The sequence below is a fragment of the Phalacrocorax aristotelis genome, chromosome 4 (assembly GCF_949628215.1).
Source record: "Phalacrocorax aristotelis chromosome 4, bGulAri2.1, whole genome shotgun sequence".
In the NCBI taxonomy this organism is placed as follows: Eukaryota; Metazoa; Chordata; class Aves; order Suliformes; family Phalacrocoracidae; genus Phalacrocorax; species Phalacrocorax aristotelis.
The window spans coordinates 1382184-1407445 of record NC_134279.1 but is presented as its reverse complement, the minus strand read 5'-3'; the positions used below and the strand labels follow the sequence as shown (position 1 = coordinate 1407445).

Below are 25262 nucleotides of genomic sequence, written 5' to 3'. Positions count from 1 at the left end.
AGAAAAGAGAACCTTAAGGACTAAGGAAGAGTTAGAAGACGTTGCTGTAAGCTATAGGGGGTGGGTACTTGCTGCTGGAAGCAGTGGGTTGCGAGGCAGAGCATGACCTGCAGCAGCGCACTGAGAATCGTTGTGTGGGTTGACATCCAGCCACCAGAGAGAGAAGTTCATTAAAAGCAAATCACAGTATTTCCCACCGTGGAACCACATCACTTTGCACTCGGTGAGGATCCAACCTTATACTTTTTTTTGGGTGTGGGGTTTTTTTTGTTTGTTTTTTTTTTTTTTTAACCTGTCCCTGAGTGTTGTGGAAAACTAATTTCAACTTTATTCCATGTCCCAGGGCTCTGTGTACAATTCTGCCTGGATCTGATCTCCTAAGTTACTGACTAATCAACAGAAATTTTTCAGAAGAGAGCGGTGCTTAATTAAGAGATTACTCTTGGGAAGATGTCAGCGCAAATGAGGAATTGCTAAAATCATGAAATGACGGCTTTTGCATATTTACACATGTATTTGGAAGTTTTCTGGATCCTGCTGAATAGCAATAGCCCCAGCAAACCAGAACAGGACCTAACAAATCAGGTGCTCTCATCGGCCCTTTGGCTGCTTGAGCAGCTTTCCTCTTGGACAGTACCCTAAGCGTACGTCCCAAAATTTGGAGTGAGATGCAGTGTTGAACAGTGTAGAAGTTGAGTTCCAACTTACTGATGCAGATCCGTCGTCTGCATGAGCTAAAGATATAGTGAGATTCAGACTTCTTGGTACCTGTTCCACACTTTCACCTTCCGTTTCTTTAAGAATTTAGAAGCCAATTGAAAGCAGAGCTGCTGTTTACCTGTATCTTTGTGCTTACTGGTATAAAAAAAATACGAATTGGTAAAAATACAGCAAAGTCTAGATGAGCCATCTCTTTTAAGTGATTTAAAACTAATATTGTCTAATTGCAAGCAAGTATGTGGACTGAGTCCTAATCTGGGTGAATTGTTACTGTACGATACCAACCTGCTTTGCTTTTGGACAAATACTAGCGAAAGAAAAAAAAATAAAAAGCAGAGCTTTAGGATTAGTCTGGATGACTTCTTTGTCTGATGCCCTGAACTCATTGTTTGTCATTTGATAAGGAAATTTACGCAAAACTTTATCTATTTGGGTGCTGGAAGGTTCAACCTTTGCAGGACAAAAAGGCCCAGAGTAACACATAATAAACAAATAATATCAAATTCATTTTTGACAAGGACAGTCCAAGTTTTGTAATCTTCTTCAGACCACATGGAAATCTACAAATGCCAGTTCTATGGTTAATATTTTACAGGCGCAGGTAGTAAAGGGTATATAAGAAAACGCTTTCCCTTCAATCTTCCTAGCATTTCTGAGTAATTTAGCCCACATCATAATCTGCAACCATGAAGTGGGTAACGTTGATTTCCTTCATTTTCCTCTTAAGTTCTGCTACATCAAAGAATCTGCAGAGACTTGCTCGAGATGCAGGTAAGAACGGGCTAATTGGTTGCTATAACAATGGCTGCAAAGACTATGTCATGACTTTAATGCAATTTTGTGAACAATTCTTGCAAGCCTGATCCAAAGAGAACAGAAAAAAATTGGTTGACTTAAGAGGAGACTAAATGAAGAAATGGTGAGGAGATGGGTGGAGTGCTCCAGACAGCCTAACTTAATGGGGCGAGTAAGTTCGGTGACATCCCTTTGCAGCCTCAGTGTAGTACATGAACGGAGGTTGGTTATTCAGAATCTGTTACTTTCCAGCATAGAGAAACTGGATGCACTGTGCTTTTGGAAGTGCTGTCTTTTGAGCGGTCGTTCATAAGTGAGCTCCTCACCAATTAAAGGCAATGGTTTTTGCACGACTAGGTCAAAAATCCAAAAAAAATCTACACCTCAGTTGGCTACAAGAAGGCTAGCCAAAAGCTTCCCATCGTGTCATTTCTCCCTGTGTTATAAAACTGCAGGCCCTGGTCAAATTAATATTTCTGCAGGCAGCCCTAGAAATTTTTCCAACTGGTATTTTTGATTTTTGTTTGAAACATGAAAATACCCAGATTTAACAAAACTTGAGTTTTCAGGACCCGGCTGGTAATGCCAGCGGTCAGCAGCAAAGAGTCTTTAAATTACGATTTTCTGCACCAAAACCTTTATTATCAAAGCAGGCGTATGCCATTAGGTAAAAGAATTACTCTTCACATTTTCTATATGTTCCTGAATGGTATTTCCAGAACAAAACGACTGCCCCATTCCAGCTCATTCGTTAGTGCGGCCATATGACTTGATATCTGTTGGGAAAATCTTGCGGGAGCCTTCTCTCCAAGAGCGAGGTGTAACTGCAACCTGTATTTATTACCATCAGGACCAAGTGCGTGGATTTATCTGCTTTCCTTCTCTTGAAAAGCACAGCTGATGTGCGCTGGGTGGAACAAGAATATGAATCTGCCCAGTTAATAATTTTGTGTTCAAAAAGAGGAAATACTGCTAATGCTTGCTCTAATCAAACAGCAGCTGCATTACTTTATTTGTAGCGTAGGCACAATATGTTGTTGGTTATGCGAAGGACATGCTTGCTAATCCTTAATAGTAAGCTACAGCACTCATTTTGAATATTTGCATTAAGTATGTGCTTACAGAGGTAAATATTCTGTTAAAACCCTAAAAATCATACACTTGGGTTCTTCAGAAAGATGAGCGTGCATAAGAGTTAGGTATCTGCTGACAAATGGACAAGGATGGTCTTCTGAGACAGGAAAGGTTTCAAGGTGGCTCAAGGAAAGCTTTAGACTGAAGTTCCCAGAAAAGCAGTAGAGATTACCCAGTATGGTGTACGCAATGGAGGGGTTTTACAGGTGCTCAGCATTAGCTTGGTCTGTTTCAAAGCCATGATATTACCCCCTTAAGTATAAGAGCTGGGTGAGTACTGACCACCTCTGAAAACCTGGCCCAAGGTGCCCGGAACGCGTGCTTTAAGGGGTCTCACACAGCCAACGTGACAGTGAGCATCGTTTTTCTCTGTTTTTCTTCCTAGAGCACAAGAGCGAGATTGCCCGTCGCTACAAAGATTTGGGTGAAGAGACATTTAAGGCTGTGTAAGTGAATGTGCAGCTCATGTTTTCTAATCGTTTTCCATCTCTGTTAATATCAGGCAAAAAAAGGAAAGCTGAAACACACCGTATGAGCTAGTGAAGAGTATCTGTCTCACTGAAGCATGGCGTTGACTTAGCCTTCTTACTGTTAGTATACAGAGCCTACAAATATTTTAAGACTTGCAAAAGTCACAATGACTTTCTTGCTCTCTGGGAAAAGAACTCCCTGCAAACCTTATGTGGGAAGAAAATAAGCCTGAGTAAGACAGTTTTGATAACCGTAGGACGGAGAGGAGTTATGCTGGATTGAGGTATTACAAAAAAAAAAAAAAAACACAAAAAAACCCAAACCAAAACTAACCACCAACCTCAAAAAAACAAGCCCGTGACAGGTTTTCTGAGACAATTCAATTATTTCCTTTTGAAACTGGTTTTGGGAACAGCAGAGGGCCCCGACAGGAGCGTAACTACTTCTGAAAGAACGCAGCCTAAAGATCGTCGTTTGTAACAATAGCGAAAACCATTGCCATGTTTATGGCAGTTACGAATACGCTGGTAAAAGTAGGAGAAAACTCAAAACACTGGCTCTGCTGTTATCTTTCTAATATTATTCAAGACTCTTGTCCTTGGGAAGGAAGGTCAAAAGCATTTTTCAGAAAGGAGGTGAGAAGAGGAAGGATATGGGATGCGATGCTGTGCTTTTCGTGGTACTCTGTTTAAGCATTTGTGCATGCCATTTGAACAAACAGTTTTGAATCCAGAAGCACCTTCAGAAGCATTGACTGTTACGTTTCTTACCTCCATATTCCAAAATGTGCTTTGTGTTTCAGTACGATGATTACATTCGCCCAGTACCTCCAGAAATGTTCATATGAAGGACTCTCTAAGCTGGTGAAGGACGTCGTTGATCTGGCACAGACGTGCACGGCCAATGAGGATGCTCCGAAGTGCACAGACTCACTGGTAGGCAGTGAATCCTTTGGTATGGGGTTTCTCCTCGTTCTGTGCAGCTGCCACAATCATCTGCACTGAGGATTTAAACCTGATCATTTCAGGTGTTGCTGTTGTCAATGGCCAGTGCTCAGATTTTAGTGCTGAAGCAAAGAACTTGGTTTTGCCAGGTTCTGAAACTCTGCCTTTCAGAAGTGCCTAAATGATGTGCGGAGCCATATGTTGGAGCACAAACACAACACTTTGGCACGATAAATTTAGCATTGTCCGGAAATAAATAATAGCATTTAGTACAAATACCCTAGCTGTAAAATACATGTGTAATTCTAGGTATTGAAGTGACCAAAGCGTGTGGGTTTTTACACTGGGGTGACCTGAAAAAGGTATGTGTGCTAATTGAAGGTGCTTCGTTTAATAAAGTTTAAGAAAACTCCCCTAAGATCAAGTAACAAAACGAGTTCGCAGGTATGTGAGATCCCTGGAGGTCTAGCAGGTTTGGCCCGGCCCTCCAGGAAATTAGGTGCTTATACTCTTGCGAGCTCTACCATTCACCAAACGACATGACTACCTTAGTCCTCCCAAAAGGTTTCCCAAGCTGACCATCAAGTAGATTATCAAATCCTACTATAGTTCACCTGAAAATTCAGCTTATTCAGATTGTAAGGAAAAGGAGATGGCTGTCTTGCACAGAATATTTCAAATTTTGATTAAAATTATTTTTTTTCAATAAATCATTGTCACGGTTTTGGTAACAGACCACATAAGACAACATTTTATTGAATCATATTGAAAATAATGGATTATTCTGAGTTGTGGTCTAAATCTTATCTGGTAAAAATCTATTTCCTTTTCAATCTGGGTTTTCTTTTACAGATAAATAAAATGTACATTACACTGTCTATACAGAATAATTCTGACCCTCAGCATCTCCCATACAGCCCTCCATTTTCCTGGGTGAAATCTGCGAAGTAGGACAGCTCCGAGAGTCCTATGGTGACATGGCTGACTGCTGTAGTAAAGTTGATCCTGAAAGACATGACTGTTTCCTGTCATTTAAAGTTCACCACCCAAACTACGTTCCGCCATACCAAAGACCAGCTTCTGACGTGATATGCAAGCAATACGAGGACAACCGGGTGGCACTGCTGGGAGAGTAAGAAAAATGGCCATTTTCTACTGTAGAAGTATTTAATCGTGCAGAAGAGGGATCCCCAGCCTACACAGACTGTGTGGACATGCAGGACGTTTGAGAAAGTTGCAAGTATTCAACCTCATATCTGCACGTATAAAACAGTTGAGCAATCACGAAATATTCAAAGCTGTGATCACTTTTTTTACACTCCATGCTAGAGCAGTTTTTTCCATTCAAAAATGGGTTTTAAGGGATCACATTTTATAAGTAAATTATATTTATAAGTTATTGGCTGCCAAAAAAACCAAAAAACCACAGTGTTTCCAATATTGATTTAATAATTTACTTGCTCCAGGTTCCCACTATCCCCATTGTAATTGGAAAGGACAAAGAAAGATAACAGTAAAAAGAATAAGAATTGGCAATAAAATCTTGGTGAAATGGCCACAGATTCATTTTTCACACTCAAAATCAGATTTTTCATGTATTTGACAACGCATTTAAAAAAAACCAGGTGTACATAAACTAAGTGACTGACAATATAAGGAGTTCATCCTTCCATCATTGTTATTGAGTCCTGCTTTGGAAACGGTGAGATTTTTGCAGCCATTTACCATTAGTAGGCATTGTTAGGAAAGTAGATTACATGTCTAAACTAGAAATAAAAGTTGTAGAAGCTGTAAGAGATTTAAGGCCATTTGCTGCAGTCATTGGAACATGTGACTTATGTTTTCCTTTTCCTTATAGTTTCATCTATTCTGTTGCAAGAAGAAACCCCTTCTTGTACGCCCCAGTAATCCTCGGCCTGGCTGCTGATTATGAACATGCACTTCAAACCTGTTGCAAAGAGAGCGATGTCGGTGCTTGCTTGGATAAAGAGGTATGTCAGATTTTTCACTGCAAATAAAAACTAAGCGACTGATCTGCTACATACAGGTCCCTTCTCATCTTAGCAGCGATTCTCTGTAAAGCGAGAAGTAATTTTAAAAGGCTAATGTTAAACTATGGTTTATAATTCCAAACTTGTGCTTTCCCATGGTGATTTTCAGTAAACATTTGCATAAGGCTTCACATGAACTGAGATGGTAAAAAATAAAAATACGGGGTTTTTTTAAGTGAAAAAACAAAAGAACCAAACTGTATATAACTAAGCTTGTCCTTTTGTCCCTTTGCTAATACATTATCAGGCAGCCATGAGTATTGTGCAGATGTGCTGAATCCAAATAACGTGTAGCATTTGGATTTTTTTCATCTGTGGTAAAGTGTAGGGAGAAGGCATGCTGCCGAAGCGGTGCTAGGGAAAGACAGCTCTCTCTTGGCAGCCTAACGTGCCATCGCCGCGTTCCAACATGTAGGTTTATGAGAGGTCTCTCCTATTCTTCCCCTATTCGTTGCCCAGGCAAATAGAGGAGAAAGAGTGAGAAACAGGTAGAATCTTCCTGTTGGTGCAAATCTTTGTACGAAGGACTTCTAGAAAAGGGTCAGGATTGATCATGTGTTAGCCCTGTGAATCAGTGGCAGGTGACTTCCACATAGCTTTGCTTTTTAGAGAACTGTAGTCAAGATTTCACGTTAACCTTGAATGGCATGAGCTAAACTTTCCCTTTGCCTCAAACTCAGTCCCAGTGAGTTCTGAGGAATCACTGAGGGCTTTCAAAAACAACTTCATGCTCCTTTGAAGCCACAGGGTTTCAGTGAAATTGTATCATTTGCTGAACCGCAGCACCGTGCCGTAAGGCATAGTGTATAGACTGGAAGTTAAACGTTGATCGCAAACCAGTTCGGATGGCCTAAGGAATTCTCAGTTGGCTTGGCTTTTCATCAGAGCTAACTGGACCCAAACCTGCTGTGTTTCTGAAGTGGGATTTGCAGATTTGCTTTTCTCTAGTCCATTAGATGTAATGAGCTTAATGTGACAATGTGCATCCTGTTACTGTAGGCAGTTGCCATCAAAGAAAGAGCCAAGAAACTAAGTGTGAAGCAGCGGTACTCTTGTGGAATCCTCAAGCAGTTCGGCGAGAGAACCTTCAAAGGAAAGTAAGTTCCAGTCAGTTTTTTATGAAATGTAGGCTTGTTCATCTAACCATGAAACTACTCGAGAGAAAGATATCAGCATATATAATTTGCTTCTGTACACTGAGTTTGAAAACTGCTCTCGTGGTACATCATAGCATACTTTTGGCTGAGGACCATTGGCCTAGTGGTGGAAGACTGACCCACTGATCTCTATTCCGTTGGACAACAGCCATTTCTTAGCCTTTTTATTTAGATGTAGAATTTAATTCTGATCAGGTTTCTGCATAAAGACTGGACGCAAAGGTGAACCCATGTATTCCAAGCTGATAGTGAGTCCTAGTAAGAAGATCAGCCGTGAGAGTTACAGAGAAATGAACCCATCTCCAGAACCAGTCCAGGAGATGCAGAGTTAACTGATACAGCGTCACTCGGAACCAGAGACTGCAGTGTATTTAGTCTATGCTTTTGCCAAAGCTGTGCCCCGTTCTGATGCTTGCAGCTTCTAGTGATAGGCATGTTGGTAATCAGCAACCTAAGTTGCTAGTTTGAACCTTAAACCAGTCAAAGAATCAAATTTAGCAGAATCACAGTTGTTGTCAAAGGTGTGTTTTTAAGATTAAGAAAGACTTCTGCAATTAACAAGTGGATCACCTGCCTAAGCACACAGAGAACTGCTTTCATTCTGTGGCTAGTCTAATACACTAACATCGATGAGGATTGCCTTACTAGACATAGTCAGCTTTGATTTAAAGGTTTAATTAGGACTATATACATCTGTGCCAAGTAATCTAGGGATGCTTTACAGTCACTCAAGAGTCAAGAGGAATTCTAGGGTGTGATTCCCACATAGACACCTCAGATGGAACAGAAGAATCGCAAACTTGTTTCTGTTGATTTAAAGGAGCACTGGGTACTGATGGAGGTGCCGGTGCCCTCTTCTTCTAGCCGCCAGAAATTAGATGAGAAGAGTGAGTGAATACTTACTTGAAACAATGCTGATTGACAGGATCGTAAGTGTTAGTGACTTGCAAGGTTTCTGTTCAATACGGAGCTTTATAACAACTGTATTTTTCTTCTTTTCCGCCTAGTAAACTTGCTGCCCTGAGCCAGAAATATCCCAAGGCTCCGCTCCCAGAAATTCTTAAAATCCTACATGATGCTAAGGAACTCCACAAAGAGTGCTGTGAAGGGGACATGGTAGAGTGCATGGATGACATGGTAAGCCCAGTATTTTTCCAAAAATGTTTACGTACTTGAGAAACGTTTAGGAAGACAATAATTTGTGCAGCTATTCATTCCCAGTCCAGGGAACTTGTGCTTAACCCTGCTGGAAGTTTCCTCGGCCACTGAAAAACCCATGGCCAGCTCAGCTGACGGTTACTGGAACTAGGTTTTGGACCAGTTCCTGATCTAGCCCTTCATGATCATGAGGGCAAGGAGCCGTAACTTACAATATGGCATGTGCGTTTGGTTGAAATCAAAACGTTCATCAGGGAGATTGCTTGGTGGTATTCACCCATTTAAAATCAACCATAAACAAAGCAAAAGCAAGCAGAGGCAAGAAGGCCGCACTTGTTTTTGCTGTCCTGTTGTCTGTACTGCCATTAATCCAGCGCTGGCTTTATGAAGCTCTGGGGTTTCTCATGTTTTGCCCTCTGTCAGAGCTGGGCACCTGACAGGACTGACAAGATCAATGAGGCATCCTTGTGACAGACCATTCAAAGACTTCCCTTGGCTTTCAAGAGTTTGCCTTCTTAAAGTCTCTATGGTCAGGGAGGGAACCTCATTCTTCCCCCTGCCCTTGAATGACACTCACAGGATGTGCTTGTCCCTCTGATTTTTTCCTCTTTGCATGGAGACAGCATTTCTTTAGGGAAGTGCTAAGTAAATAGGTGCCCTAAATGAAAAAAGGGAGGAGTCTGAAAAAGAGAGGGGAGATGAATTAATCTACCTGTAATCTGTTATTTCATAGCTTGTCTGATAACATGTTTTCATTTTACAGGCAGATATTATATCCTATATGTGCTCTAAACAAGATGTTCTCTCAAGTAAAATCAAACACTGCTGCGAGAAGCCAGTTGTGGAACGAAGCCAGTGCATTATAGAAGGAGAATTTGATGAAAAACCTGACAATCTTCCCTCACTAGTTGAAAAATACATACAAGATAAGGAAGTGTGTAAAGCCTTTGAGGCAGGCCATGACGAATTCTTATCAGAGTAAGTAGTGCCAACAGTATGTGTGCCTGTATTTGAATGTTCCTGTAAACTATCCTCTGTCTTCTCTGGGCTACGGCCTTTTGCACCGCTGGAAAAACTGTCCTCTTGGGTGTTTTCAGCACGTATGGAGAAAAGATGTGACCACATGGAAGTCTGATGTAACTAATGTAGCTTCAGCCCTAGCTGAATCCCTAGTTTCTCATTCATGCTTTGTGTCTGTTTCTGTTCAGTGTTGTCCTGCTTATCAAAGCTGAATTTATCAGTGCCTTTCTTTTATTCAAGGGCTTTGTGCATACCCACATACATTATCTGCTTAAGAAGTATTCTGACCTAGGCAACTATTTTGTTCCTCTCACATATGCCCCATTGGCAGACACAGAGTGACCAAAACAATCCTGCTAGAACAAGCAAACAGCATTCCAGTCTTGTCGTCCACCTTGCTTGATCCCATCTGAGGAACTGTCATTGCCAATTACTGTATTGCACGTGACGAAAGCAGCGTGTTATTCGAGCACTCTAATTCTGTCAGCTTGTGTGTCTTTCAGGTTTGTTTATGAATACTCACGAAGACACCCCGAGTTCTCCACGCAGCTGATTCTGAGAATCACTAAGGGATATGAAACACTCCTGGAGAAGTGCTGCAAAACAGACAACCCTGCTGACTGCTACGGAAATGCTGTAGGTGCAAAGCTTTGTTTGCAGACAACTAGAATGTTTGCTTGGTACCTATCGTGAAACAACTAGGTTGAGCAGCTCCTATGGAAAAAAGCATTCTGAGAGACTTATCACAGGGGAGGTCAGTGTTCTGATGGGAGATGAAGCAGTCCAGGGCCCATGACAAAGATGCAGAGTAACTTTGTTGGTCACCTTAGAAAGTTTCAGTCTAGTCTCACTCAGCTGCCTGGTGCCACTGTCTCTCAGAAGTGATTCTGCTTGTCCTGAAGATGATTAATAGCTGGTTAGCTGAATTATTCTGTGGGTTCCACTGCCTACACTGAGTATGGCCGCTCCTGGATTATGATGGCAACCTGCATGGCCGGCTCATGTCAAGCTAAACTTAGGTCTCCTCATTGTCCGCTGAATTGCGCACAAGTCACAGCACAAGTTGAGTCACTGACAGCTTTGGCCAAGGGCTAGAAAGAGGATGTTCCCCTCGTGGGTATAGCCTATACTTGAAAAACATTCGGCCGATTTAAACAAACAACGCCCCCCGACATTGTCTAGAAAATAAGTGCAAAAGGTAATTAATTTAAACTAGATTTCAAGAATCTTCCTGTCTTTTTAAATGGAATTTCTGTTAGAACTTAAGAGCCAGGTGAGAATCAAGTCCTCCCAAAGCCATCCAGGCTATATGGAAGTGACTGGCCTGGCGAAACAGGTATCTTATAGCTAATAAGATGTAGAAGAGGTCAAAAGGTATATTTCTATGACTGTTACCAGGATGTCCTGCTCTAACGTTACTAATAAATTCATACTTGTCTGCAGCAAGTGGAATTGGAGAAACATATCAAAGAAACTCAGGATCTCGTAAAGACAAACTGCGAGTTTCTCAATACCCACGGCGAGGCAGAGTTTCTTAAAGCGTAAGTACTTTCCGATAAATATTCTTGAGTGCAAACAATGATGGTGGCTGCTTTGGGCAGATTTGATCTTCACTTCTATTTTCACTTCAGTGGTCTAGCATTCTTCAAATGCAAGAGTCATTTTGATATTACTTTTTCAGACTTTTGATCCGCTACACTAAGAAAATGCCTCAGGTATCAACTGATGCCTTGCTTGAAATTGGAAAGAAAATGACAGCCGTTGGTACTAAGTGCTGCCAGCTTCCTGAAGACAAACGTTTACCTTGTTCTGAGGGATATGTGAGTACATTTCTTTGTTGTCCCTACTCCTCTTGGAGATTTCTTCTGTTCTCAAAAAAGTTGATTTCTGGTGAGATAGTAAACTCACAGTGATTTTTCATAAATCCCAGGCTAAGCATCTACCAAACACAGTTTGAAGTCTGTTCTTTTTTAATGGACGTGAGAACCTAAAATAGGTGTCTTTCAGTAGCTTGTGAAAATCTTAGCTAAACTTTGCTCTGCCGCAGAAAGCGGAAGTAAGTCGATTAGGTCTGCAGCAGCTTGCATTTGGAAAAGCTAAACAGTCTCTTAAAAAAGAAAGTGCTCACTGATTGTAGCCCAAAGCACAGGCCATTTGCAGAGGAAAAAATGCCCGACTCCAGGAATACATTCTTATTTTAAATTTTAAGACCATGCCATTTCCAAGCAGGTGTTTAGATCCAACAGGTTCCACTTCCAGCTGTGCTATTGTGACACAAAGATCACATATTTCTCCTGTTATTGTAGAAGGTGTCGCTCATGTTTGTCCTTTTCCCGTTCTCTTTTCAGCTGAGCATTGTGATTCACGACATGTGCATGAGACATGAGGCCACACCTATAAATGACAACATTGCACATTGCTGCAGAGACTCCTATGCTTACAGGAGGCCGTGTTTCACTGCACTGGGCGTAGATACCAAATATGTGCCTCCACCATTTGACCCTGATATGTTCAGCTTCGATGAAAAATTGTGCACTGCTTCTTCTGATGAACGGGATTTAGGGAACATGAAGTAAGCTAAAAGAAATACCTTGTAGAAAAACTTCTGAAGTGTCACACTTCAGATGGGGCAGAGGGAAGCTACAAACCCCGTTTCACCATCTGACTGGGACTACCCTAGCAACAGGGAGAAAACCAGATGGAACTATGTGTTTGTACTGAGCTTGTCAGTGCATAACATCATGTAGAAGAGGCAAAATAGGGTATTTTCTTCAAATAAAATCAGTGTCTTCACTGACCAGTTTCATGTAGATCCCCTGCTGTTGCAAGTCTTAACATGTACTTAATTAAAACAACATACAGATCCTTTCAATAACATTTATTCCCCCTCCTGCAACCAGGATAACAAAAAAGCGAACAGATGGTTGTGGTGCACTGGGAGTTTGGAGTCACAAATAGGCAGAGACTCCTCTAGATGTGACAAAAACAGTTCATAAATGAGCTGTACCTGCATAGAATGGCATATTTTAAATTGGCAAATCAAACTACAGCAGGTAGCGTCAACTGTGTATTCTGGCTTTGTTTTCAGATTGCTTATCAACCTCATCAAACGCAAGCCCCAGATGACAGAAGAACAAATAAAGACAATTGCTGATGGTTTCAATGCTATGGTAGAGAAGTGCTGCAAGCAATCAGATGTTGAAGCATGCTTCGGGGAAGAGGTACTTCCTATGTCCTTTTGAAAAACAAAACAAAAACATATACAGGAAACCGGAAACTCCCTAGGAAACCATGCACTACGAAAGCGGTTCCGCTCACTGCTGCGGTTAACTTGTCCCTGTGCCCTTACAATAAATTGACCTGCAGAATAGAGCATATGTTGACTGTACAGATTATAGTCAAAGATTATATCACTGGACAACTTCACGTGGAAGGGTTGTCTGGAGGTAATGTAGTCCAGTCATCTGCTCAAAACACAGCTAAATCCTAGATGAGATAAGGTTCTTTAGGGCCTTGTACGGTAGAGTTGAGTATCTACAAGCCACAGTTGAAAATTATGTGTGTGTAGAATTTAAACCATATCTCTAGAAATAGTAGATTTCCTTTTGTGCTACAAATTCTTATAGAACTGTGAAGGATTACCAGGAAAAAGTGCATCTGGATCAATTATTAAAGACACCTGGCAAATACAGATACACTGGCAGGGAACCCAGCTGGTTACACCCTATGAACAGTCATTCCATTTTTTTTTTCCAAACTCATCAACCACACATACATTCGTTCATTCAACATTCACTCATCCTGGAAACAGCCACAGGAGATGTTTATCTGTAGCCACGCCGGTGAGCAAGCACAAAGCCTTTACAGGAGCTATATGTGACAGTTTCCAACAGGAACCCGTTATCATTTGTAGCGTAGAACTGTATTACTATTATCTTAAACTGCTTATTGACCGAATCCTTTTGTGTTTATAACCAAAGTATTTCATAGGTAAATTTTTAGAGTGAATCAGAGGCAAAATAATACCTTCCTAAGTCTTCCTAATACATTTATTTTTTACCTTCTCAAAATTGAAAAACACCCAACATAGAGGAGTGCAGAGATCCTAACGTTAGGAAGTACAATTAGAATTATCCTTCGAACCATAAGACAGACACAAGTTTAAGTTTATAAAAATTCCTGCTCAAACACTGTACGCTTGGCTCCCTTGGTTTCTGTCTCACAACTGTTTGTCTTCCTTCTCCTAGGGTGCAAACCTAATAGTCCAGAGCAGAGCCACACTAGGAATTGGCGTTTAACACATGGTAGGTAACAGCAATGATGTTTATATAATCGGGTCATCTATTGATCTACCCCTCCCTTGCACCCGTGTAACTCCCTCAACTCAAAAAAAGCATCTAGCTCCCCTTAACCTCCAGGCGTTCGCTTCTCCGAACAGATGGCTTACCGTCTGCCGTTATGTAGCATACGGAAAGTTGAAGTGCTACTGGTATGCTACCATTTCACAAAATAACCCTTCTTGTTTCTCAAATCTAGGTTGCCAGTGGGAAAAAAATGAAGAAAACTACTTCTGTGTAACTTCTCCCACCCATTTCCTTTTTTCCTTCGGTGTTAAATGAGTTTTTCATAAATCTTCAGTGTTTTGTCAAACCACATGCTTTCCCAGAAACTTTTCAATTCTATTACTTTGAAAAAAATGAATTATAAATAAAAGCTTTATAAATCTGCATCTGTCCTTGTCTGCCAGTGACTACCACAAGGCGAAGCTCTGCAGTGCTCCCTAGACCAAACAGTTGCTATAAGTATTACATATGGGCAGGGATTCCATTGGGTTTTTTTTCCTGTTAATTACCCTTGTAAAGGAGGTAGGAAAGAATATGAAAGGTTTTAAGACATGTAGCTAGACTTTAATGCTCCGATTCAATTATAGGTTCATTTTCACTTTACTTCAGCCATTATAATTACATATTAAGAGCATGTTCAAAGGAACTGTTCAGTCTAAGATGACTAGCAACAAGCTCTTATAAAGAATTATTTTTTTTTATATCAGCCACAAATCAAGTGTCTCGCTCCTTAAGAAGAGTTGCAAACACACCTACTTTAGACACTTCTTTTCACATCATAAGTTGTTTTTAAAACAGCTTTTGACTTTAGAAATGTCTTTTGAAAAGCCCACCATCTAAATCATGCCTTTAATTGCAAGAAGCTTCTAAAAGAGAAATTTTTTGGTTCTATGCCACTAAAGCAGCATGATCTTGTGGTACATATTTAGTTTCAGTCCATAAACACAAAAAGCTCAAGTCTTCTATACTTTAACAAGGACCCTCGCGTAACCCTTGCATCATTAGAAGAGCCCTTGTGTAATAAAGCATTTCATAAGGGCAGTTTTCTTGGCCTTGAGACTCTCTGTGCCTATAGTTCATGAACTGGGAATCTTCTCCAGGAACACAGAAGTACACTCAGAACGAAACATTCAGAGACCTTGGGTTGAAAATTTAAAAGGAAGAATCATCAGTCTTGTTATGATTGGAGTGTTTGAACATTCAATCACTCGACATCACAGTTATGTCTTAGTTCAGAAGAGTTTATGGGACCCCAAGGCATTCACAAACATCTCATTCAAGATTTAAAGTTTTGTGAATTGGAGCAAGGATCAGTTCTCAGATGCAGTTAAGCACCTTTTCCCTTAGTTTAAGGGAGCACAAACAGCCACTATAAAGACCATTCCCATGATCTAATTCACCATCCAAAAGGCTGACGGACATTCACTGCAGGTAAAACAAACCTGCTCTAGGACAGCATAGACACAGTTAATTAGGACAAGTTAAGCTTGTTCAAGGAAGTGGTTCACTGAAGAGCTCAGGCACAGAAATCAGCAGCCCCACAAATCTATCGAGAAGTGTGGGTTTCTCATTAGATTTCCAGCTAAGCCCCATGCCGGATCACGTTCAAATTCTTACGAGTGCTGGGTAGCTTCCTGTCACATCTGGTATGGCTTTTCAACTGCACGTTGAATAATGCCAAATACAAAGCAGATTAAGGATTCCATTAAGATTTAGTAATTGAAAAGGTGTTTATAAATAATGTGTTTGCAATTTCGCTGGCTCCAGAGAGATACAGAATTAATATGTAAATTATTTCCAAGCTGCCTTTATCATTTATCAGTGCTGAAGAGAGTAGTGTGTCAAGAGACTAGGCTCAAGTTGAATCTCAATATACCATAAATATGTGAAAAGAATTTTTCCCCCCCCGACCCCATCCCATTTCTACAATTCATAGGAACCCATCTATTTCACTCTTGCATGTCCCAGTGTCTTTCAGTTTGCATAAAGACAGAGCACTGTGGCCAAGCTGCAGCACTTAAAGAAGTATCCTAAGCCTCAGTGTTGATATAGTTTTGGAAATTACTTCTTAAGAGCTGTTGCTCCCATGCTGAGCAACCTTCCATGTATTCCCAGGTCTCTCTTGTGGCTGTGGTTTCCCACAACTGATGTGTCTTTGTCCATCTGGGTTTCTTTGTAATGAGGTTGCTTTCCTTTTTCCCTTGCAGAGTCCCAGTTCAGAAGGAAAAGGAACAACCACACCTGCGGCTGTAGCTCAGGCTGCGCTTGTACGAAGGTGTTCGTTAACCACGTTAAGTGTTGCCTGAAGAGGGAACGAAACTTCCCCCTAATTACCTGCAACATATTTAAATACCTGCTACCCCACCTGATCGATGGCTTCAAATTTCAGGAAGGCCAACTGTTACGGTAACTATTAGCCTATGACACCCGTGACTTGCTTTCATGCAGCAGCTTTTGTTAGGTTATTGCAAGAGTCTTAAGTTTTATATTCCTTCTATCACAACTTCTAGTCCCTAGAGCTCACTGAAAACTACACGTGTAATCCCGAGTGTTCAAGGGGGAGAACAAAACAAAAACCAGCACATCGAGTTGAAGGCAGACATGAGGTTATTTTGAAAGCCCCTTTCCTTGCCTGCAAACAACTGAGTTTGCGAGAGCATGCCCATTTCCCATACTGTGACAATTCCCTTGGGACTTCTGCCGGCCTGCGATGGGCCCTGGAGAGGCTGACGTTTGCTGTCTCTGTCTTGCTGAACATAGAAACGCCCTCCCTGGGAGATGGTGTCCCAGGAAACAAGATGATAACAGTGGGAATAAAGATCTAAAACAGCCAGACATTCCTGATACGAGCAATTCCACACGTTGTAGTCCGCTCCTGTTTGTATGCACCATTTACCTTCTCTTTCCTCTACAGCGCAGCATAACAAACAGATATGTAGTTGTAGTCTGTGACCTCCTGTTACCCCTCAATAATATGCAGGCTAATTTTGACTGCCTCCATTTTCAGTTTTTCTGTATGCCCACCACTCTTTCTCATGCAGCCTCTATAAAGGTCAGTAAAGCCACAACCAGAGAACTTCTAATATTCCCAAGAAACAGTCCCATAAATCAAATTTTCCTATCTTTAGAGAAAGCCTGATGGGAACTACACACCCATCCTTTACAAGAAATGCAAATTTGACAGCACCAGCCATTAAGACTAAGTAACAGAAATCTCCTCAGGCTTGATTCCTCTAAATTAACATATTTACTATGTGCAGATTTCTTATGCTAAGACAGAAAAATAAACAAACACAAAATCATTGATTCTTAATGAAGGCAAATCCTACCGTTGCTGCTCAAAGAAGTTCAACCTGCAGATTCCAGACCTTTCAAAGTACCAGCCAGATTCAGAAGATCACACTACTCCTTTTCACTGAGAGAACTAGAAGGCAAGGTCTTTATTCCACTGCTCCTAGGGTGGAAGGGTAAGGGGCTACACCCATTTCCTCCTGCCTTCTCCTTCAGTCTTTAATTCCTTCAGCTGACCACATACCACCTGCATCCATCAGACTCCCCTCCCGCCTGCCCTAAGCTCCTTTCTGAATTGTTCAGCCACCTTCTCTCCATACCTGTGCAACATCATAAAGGCACAGCTGTCCTGTCTGTAAGCAGTTTCCTGTATCTTCTAAAACAGTGGATATTGGCAGTGGTCTTTGAGGGGCATCCCCGAAAGCTTTTGTTGTCTGTTGGTCATGGTGTTCCCGTGTTACTGCTTGATCTCCCGTGGTCTCTCTGAAGCTGATGAAATGTCATGACCTCCAGGCCCCAGCTGCTCTGCCTTCGTTGCTAATATTTGGGAGCTAGGGTTAGTATCGTGGCTCTGGGGCATCTCTTGTAAGAAGGCTGCTAGCTGTGGCCTACGGGAGTTCCTTTAATGCATACTGCAGCTTTCACCTGAAACACTCATCCATTTCATGAGAAAGCAAATAGAAAAATTATCAGGGAGCGAGAATGTTCTTCCAGCCCTCTGTACCAGCTTACAATGCTGATCTCACAGCACTCAGCCTTAATAAAAATACAGCAGAGCGCATCTGGGGCTTGGTAACGGGCAGTGGCTTTGGGCCAGGGCACATTCCCTGGTTTCTGAAAAATTATTCTTGGTTACCCAAGCGCTTAGCCTTTTCCTGCTCTCAGGTAGGTGTCGTGAAGCCTTCTTGACTCAATCAGATCAAAGAAGTGCAACGCTTTTAAAATGTACAAGAAAGTCCACTGCTAATTTGGGGTGTATATTTTCTTAATCTAAACCCTTACAACCTATCGGGCTGCCTAGGGCTGCTCTCCGTTACTTCGTACTAAGGGTATCGCTTGCCTCGCTGCCCAGCAGGGGACACACCTTTTGTGCTAGTTACGAGTAAGCATATCCCAGGAGTCAGTGCTGTCGAAATGACTTCATTGGTGGTGGGTTCTGATTCCTGGTTTATTACTGTCTTTGCCCAAAGACTCAATGTGACTTTGCTGCAGGCTAGCACTAGTAACTGCACTTCAGCTAACATAAAACTGCTACATGCCAGGGGTACCAGGATTAAAACACATGGTATTTAGCTTGGGTTGCAGCAGTGGCTCATTTGAACCTGCCAAATTTAACTGGATTCAAGTATTGAACCAGATCTGCAAGCACATTCTGCATGGTCCGGGCTTTCCTGTGAGCAAGTGAACCTCCACTTTAATTCTTTCAGTGGAAGCGTGTAAAGCACCAAGAACATGCTAATGAAGCGTACTCAGCCGCGTAAAGCAATTGCAACTGGAAATTGACATTGTAAGGATTTGCAGCCCTAGGTGAATTGGGACGGTGGTTCTCACCTCTGCCTCAGCCATTAATTGCTTGTACAGAGCAGTACTCAACAAAAACTGTCTTCTCTGCTGCCTCCCCCCCCCCAAAAAAAAAATTCCCGAGGGGCAGAAGAGAGCACAAATCTAAGATTAGACCAAGTTATATTTTACATGAAGGCTTGTATCCGACTTCTTACTTTGCACAATTGCTTATGCAGCTGGGCAAAGCAAAAATGTGAATTCACAAGGTCTTTTCAAAACTGCTCCCTCTAAATGCGAAACCACATATTTCGTCAGGCCCCCTTTTAGCCAAGCCGGCTTCAGCCTGGGAGCCCTCTCCAAGTCTCAATGGAAATTTACAGCAATTTACATTCGTATGGTTAATTGTTTACTGACACTGGTTGATAACAGCATACAAATTACTTCATTGCCTTCAATCTTCTTTGTTTCCAGGCTCCCCTGCGTGGTCTAGACCTGCAAGTAATCCGCAATAATGCAGCAGATACTGTTTGTTTCCTTTATGTCCACCAGTTTTGCTACATGCAAAAATCAGAAAAGACTTGTTCAAGATGTAGGTAAGAGCATTCTGGTTGAAGAGCTTTCTTTCTGCTGTTGTCCTTACAAGCTTTGCAACTGTGTCAGTAACTGGTTGGAGTTCATTTTGCATAATTTCATAATGAACATGAAATGAAACACCCTAATTTTTAGCCTACTGGAATACATACAACATGCTACCAGTGACGAATTAAACATTATAGTTGAGGTTTTTTGGTTACGGGTTTTTTTGTTGTTGTTGGGTCTTTTTTCTCCTCAAATGGGAGACCATTGGGGTCTGAAGACACAAGGTGGCATACAGCAATGTTCATGATGAATTTGGGCCATTAGCAGATGCAAAAATGGATCTTGTTTATTTTCTCAGTAAAATACTGCTTCTTAGGAGCTTCCTTCAGCATTATAATGGCTTTTAAATTTTCTTTTGATTACGGTTACATTCATATGGTTGCAAGTAGGCCTGCTTCTCTTTATGCTCCTACACTAGTTGTGGTTGTCAACTACGAGCGCGCAGCTGAGAACTGCTGCAAACAGCCTAGTCCCAGCAGTTGCTTGAAAATCAAGGCATTATAGTTTTCTCCATCTAAAAGAAAAATGTGTTTTGGTTTTGTTAAGAGCTTCTGTTTGTTGAATTTTTTTCAACCTCAAGTGCATTTTTTTCCTCTACTGCAATGATTTTAAAAAAAACCCCAAACTCCTCCAAATCCCAATCATGTCAGATTTATATAAGAAAGTAAGTTTTCAGGGGTTGTCTCTATTCATTTGTGAAACATGCTCATTTTAACAGCTACCTTGCTCATTATTGTAGATTGTTCAGATATGGAAAGGAGTCAAGGAATTATAACAGGACTCACGAGTACAACTGCAAGACTCTTAAGAAGATTGGAGAGACAGGTTTCACAACAGACTGAGCACCCAAATGCCATTTAAGACAGCTACATGGACCGGCTGTCCCAAAATTTGACAACGCGGCGGAGAACAGAGGCGGGATAATCTGCGACTCGCACACCATACTTAAGCAGAAGATTGTCCAGAAGTGTGTCCATTGTTCTGATGCTGCTGAGGTAAGTCCTTCTGATTTTAATGGGGAAGAGAACTGATGCTGAAGCTGTGTCTGTTACTGTAAATGGAGGGAATAGCATGTACTCCTAGTTAGAAAGGAATGTTACAGAAGTATCAGCTACAGCAGCTAGATTTAATCAGTTTACGAACCCAGGTCCTCCTCTCACCGAGGCAGCATCAGGGGATTCCTTATAATACTGCAAACACTTACGCTGCATTTTGGCAAACTTACTGTCCATAGGCGTTGAATTTTATCTAAAGCTTTGGTCACTTCAGTAGAAAACAAAATTAAATCTCAACTCTCACAGACAACAGTGTATTGTCAGGATGACTTGGAGAGCCTGCCCACAAAATGGGTCTTTTTGTTGTTGTTGTTGTTTTTTATTTACATGTTTGGCATTTTGGATCACATTTCTAGAGACTCGTAGGCCTTACAGTTCCCAGTGCATCCAAGCACACTGGTGGTAGGTAGTGGCATTCAGCTGAGAACAACTCTTTAACCGATAGCACACAGAGTTTCTTATCGATGTAAGTATCTCAGTTGACGAGGCTGAGGTCTGTACCCCAGCGCATGTAGGTCTTACTGATGGGCTTACCTGAAAATATCAACATGTACTCAAGAACACTATTCCACTGCTCCTCCTGCTGTGAAGGGGAAGGAAGCGAAAGGGACAAGGCAGCTGTGGGAAAAGCAGACACAAAGTGAGACAGAAACGGAGCTGCAGGGGGCAGCCATAGCATACGCCCTTCTGGACACACGGTACAGTGACAGACAGATACGTCAAGCTGCAGTAACTAACCCTAACTGTGCATTTGACTTCCTTTCCAGAGTGCTGCTTCATCTCGTCAAATGCCACCCCCGGATGACAGACAGACAAGTGAGAAGACAATTTCCAGTTTTACTGCTATGATAGACAAATGCTGCGAGCAAACAGATGCTGTGATGTACTTGGGGGAAGAGGTATTTCATATCTTAACAAACCGCTTGACAACAAAAGCTGGCATAGCAAATATCTGCGAACATTTGCCACTCCGAGTGGCTGTTTGTACAGCTAGTTTTGCCATGCGTTTGCCCGCAGAAAATAAACTACACCTTTGTGTACACACAGACAACTTAATCTTTACATTGCACTGCAAAATTAATGTCACCCATGACACATAAGGTAATTTTATTGTGACTGGTCCACTTCCGGCATCTCACACAGGGAAGCTGAAAATTATGGGAAAAGATGGTGTATATAAAAGGACCCAACAAACAAAAACAAACAAAGATGAGGTGATTGTGGTCTTGGGTTACATAATCCATTTTTTTTCCCCAGCTTCAACAGCGATCATTCCTTTAACCTTGCTATCTCTGCATGCCATGTCAGAACAACCCAGCAGGAGAAATCAACATTAAAACACAAAACAAACCTACGTGCAGCTGCTGAGAGGTCTCAAAGCACAGTTTGAGAAATAGCGAATATCAGAATCTAAGCCTAAATTTTGCTCTGAAAGGAGATTAAGAACTTGACAGTATTGCATACATTTTGGTTACATTTTCCTTATTATCCTGATCCTTTGGTGAGAACACATGAGCTCCAGAGAAAGTATTCTATGCAAACAATTAAGAAAATTTGTTTTTTCTGAAAAATCTCTCTAGAAGGGTGTGTTCTGTGTCTCTTGACACCAGACTAGCAGACATCAACTGTAGGCAAGGTTGTGCTCAAGGTTCCCGTGGACCCTCTCTCTGTGCTGTGTTTGCATTCATCTTCTACGTTGCAAACCTGGTAGCCCAAAGTAGAGCCATGTTAGCAAACGGTATCCAAAGCGCTGCACGTAACAGCGGCAACGTCCCGTTACTACACATAAATATTCAGACCATGTAGATTTAAAGTTAGATGCAAAATTTCTGTACTAAAGATGTGAAACCTGATGTCATGGGACAGCACACCTCAGTCCTAGGAAAAGGTAACTGCAAAACAGGATTGTAGAAGAGAAGATTTCAAGACCTAGCATAAAGGGCAGGAACCTATTGTCTTTTTGTAAATGGGCAACGAAGGATCACTTCACAAATTTACATTGTTCCTGTTCACTGTTTAACTCTGTAAAGCAGAAATGAACAACTCGAGCAATGCAGCAGTGGTTTGATGTGAGAGCAGAGATGGTAGAAGGGAAAGCCATTGCCTCTTTATTCTTCCATGTTGTTTCCGTATAGAACACCTATATAGGTTTGATCATCAATTGTAGCAACTGTGGCTACTGCCACTGACTCATTTTTAGCAGGTAGGCCATTTTAGACTCCTGCCACTATTTTTCTTCCCCTACCATGTATTTCTGCCAGGTAGACATACTTGAATACTCCTTTGTAGGGGGGAGCAATTTTACATACCTTTCCCCCTACAGACAGACAAGCAAGCCCTTAAGTGTCTAGAAACCTAAGGCATCCTACGCTTTTCTGATTATACGCGCATACAGCAGCTACAGGTATGATTCAGTTGCCTGAAAGTAAGCATCTGATGCCATCTGAGGTACCTACCCTAGGTAAGCTGCACGGTCTCTACCTACTACTGCAGAAGTTCAGAGGTCTCCTGTGGGCAAAGCGCGGCCTAGCCAAGCCCCACACAGCATTGCAGCTACCTGATGACAGGTCACACTCAGCTTCTGTGGTCAGGGAACTCAACCCTACCATGCGTGCTTCCATCTTAAACCCAAGCACGGCACACACAGGGAGCGCTAATCTGTGGAAAATAAGGAAATGTGAAAACTGGTAAAGTCAACATATTTTACTTTCTTTCTTTAAAAAAAAAAAAGGAACAAAGTCAAGTGCAGGCTTTCATCTGAGATGACTCCTTATCAGGGCTATTGCAACTGCTCTTCAAAACTCTTTATTCAACCATAAACATATTTATTACGTGAACAGCCTAAAAGTTGTCAGGAAAAGGTGAGGATGGGATAGGCGCCAACAACCCATTGCAGTGTTGGCCTGTTTAGGAAAAAAAAATCATGGGGTAAAACTCCACTGAGAAACAAGGCCCTTGACTGGAGGCAGTGTCTTCTACAGACCTTTACTGAAACCTGCTGGAGTGGAAGAGGAAGTTTCCCCTTGCAAGTGCAAGGCAAAGAGAGCTACTATGTGCACTCGAACCCTTTCAGAAAAGGATACGAAATGTCAGGCAGCATGGCTTCAAAAGGGGATTTGGACTTGACAGCTCCCTCTGCTCTGTGGGCCCACCCTAAGAGTCACATGTGAGGGGCAGGCTGCAAACAGAGCCGTCTTAGGAGAACTACCACTGTTAAAAAATGACCCAACGAAAGGACAGCTCTGTCCGAAGAGAAAGCCTGGGCACGGCAATGCCAGAATTCGTACTCCAAGAACTCAAACTCCACTAGATGGAGAGTGAGCTGTACAATACTCCACACCTTGGGAGCAGTGCCTTTCACAAAGCAGCTTCAAGGAATTAATCGGGGCTTAGTCAAAAGCGCATGCAAAACAGAGCGTTTTGTTCCCTGTGGGCAGATATAGTCAGTTCCCTGCCTTACTCAGAAGTGCTGTGTAAGCAGGTCACCGCAACCTAAGTTTGCCTTGCGTTAAGATAACAGTGATTGTGTCCTATTAAGATAACTTGTTTTGACGTTCAGCGATGGTGTTTCACTTGGCTAGACCATCACGCCTACAGGTGCCAGATAAAGGCAAGGACAAGCTGTAAATGTCACCCTTTGTACTTTTTTGTGTCCAGTTCAGCTGCAATCAACCCATGATGGGATTTGGAACATAGATAAAAGGAGTGTTTTGCTTAGGAAGGTAAGGGGAGGGTGGGCCTGGGGCGAAGGATTTTAACTTGAGGAATTTCTTACCTCTTCCATTCCAGATGTTGTGGGTTCATCCTGTGCTCTCATAATTAGCTGGCACATAGGCTTTGCTTCCCAATAAAGGGCATATTGTGTTGGCAACAAACATGTACGCAGCAGCCTCTACAAAACGTCACTCCTTTAAAGCGTTCACACTAAACACTGGGCTGCAGATCCCCCTCCCAGTAGCCAGGAATCCCCCAGGATCAGTGATTAGTTCTTTCCTCCCTCTTAGGAGGTGCCAGCTACTTCAGTCCAGAACCTCCAGAAGGACATCCGTTGTGCTAAATACAGGAAGTGGAAGAGCCTCTTCTGGAAACAATACTCACCAAAGGCAGAAAAATGTTATACCCAACGAAACCATTTCATTATAGTGTGGAAAAAAGCATCCTGCAGAGCAAAAGCAGACACTCAGTTCTCTTGATGAAGCCATATTGGCACCAATACCTCCCCTTGAACGAGGCTGGAACTTGAACTCAATAGAGGTGTCAGTCCTCCAAGTCCAAGATAGGTACCCGTTTTCTCTCCTTTTTTTACTGTCAAATACATTTGCTATAAAAGAGACTGCCTCCGAGGCGAGCAACAACTCCTGGAGTTTCTAGAATGTTTCTTTTCTACCTTATAGGAGAGACAGTCCTGGAATTAGGGGCAAGTAGAGGAGTAGTGCAGGGTGGAAATCCAAGTAGTAAAACTAACAGGGTACAACTCAGTCCTCATGTCATGTATGTGACCGAACTGCACTTTAGATGGAAGCTTGACAAGCTGTAGTTGGAAAGACTGAAGCAAAAGTCTGGCTGCCTGCTGTGTGGAGGAAGCGGGAGCAATGCCGTGGAGCTCCCCTTCAGCAGGCAGCAGCGGTGGGATCGTTGCTTTTCCCTCTTTTGCTCTTGTTGCTTAACAGCATGCCTGGGACGAAGGCACAGCGTCATGCAACTGAAGCTGGGAGAATAGCCTCGAATATGGCTAAAACCTGGATCTTTCCTTAGAAGCTCAGGAGTAATTCCCTCAAGACCAGGTCACCCAGGAATCCTTCACCACGTATAAGTAACAATCCCATTGGTTAGGGCAATGAGGTGGTCTGTCATGGCGTTTCAGTCACTGACGGAACCTCTTCAAAAACACGAGGTGGCTCTGTCCCCCTGCTACCCAGGCTGCAGCACACAGCCTGCAGACCTCCTGGAGAGCAGCCCCCCCCCGCTTCCAGCATCCCAC

The 25262-nt window shown here is 42.2% G+C and overlaps 2 protein-coding genes across 3 annotated transcripts in view; both read left to right on the top strand.

Moving 5' to 3' along the window:
• The first annotated feature begins 1361 nt into the window (after positions 1-1361).
• On the top strand, positions 1362-14179 carry LOC142055921 (albumin-like). The gene is made up of 15 exons (XM_075089960.1): positions 1362-1491; positions 3035-3095; positions 3923-4055; positions 4982-5196; positions 5923-6055; positions 7115-7212; positions 8280-8409; positions 9194-9408; positions 9954-10086; positions 10894-10991; positions 11132-11270; positions 11799-12022; positions 12539-12671; positions 13698-13754; positions 13987-14179. Exons 1-14 carry the CDS (start codon positions 1407-1409, stop codon positions 13746-13748), a joined length of 1848 nt encoding a protein of 615 aa, XP_074946061.1. The 5' UTR covers positions 1362-1406; the 3' UTR covers positions 13749-13754; positions 13987-14179.
• Positions 14180-14283: 104 nt separating this feature from the next.
• The window catches only part of LOC142055920 (alpha-fetoprotein-like), a 32225-nt gene continuing 21246 nt past the window's right edge, over positions 14284-25262 (top strand). Inside the window, exons 1-5 of one of the 2 annotated variants that reach the window (XM_075089959.1) lie at positions 14284-16083; positions 17112-17260; positions 19059-19180; positions 19966-20221; positions 21049-21180. In XM_075089959.1, the coding sequence (XP_074946060.1) occupies positions 21070-21180 (111 nt within the window). In that variant the 5' untranslated portion in view covers positions 14284-16083; positions 17112-17260; positions 19059-19180; positions 19966-20221; positions 21049-21069. The remainder of the gene's footprint in view (positions 16084-17111; positions 17261-19058; positions 19181-19965; positions 20222-21048; positions 21181-25262) is intronic. The other variant, XM_075089958.1, reaches the window with a different exon arrangement.

Bases quoted from the DNA above. Each gene is read 5' to 3' on its own strand.
- LOC142055921 (XM_075089960.1), top strand. From the start codon at position 1,407: ATGAAGTGGGTAACGTTGATTTCCTTCATTTTCCTCTTAAGTTCTGCT. The intron at 9,409-9,953 runs GTAAGTAGTGCC...TGTGTCTTTCAG, and splicing joins CATGACGAATTCTTATCAGA to GTTTGTTTATGAATACTCAC. The intron at 12,672-13,697 runs GTACTTCCTATG...TCCTTCTCCTAG, and splicing joins AAGCATGCTTCGGGGAAGAG to GGTGCAAACCTAATAGTCCA.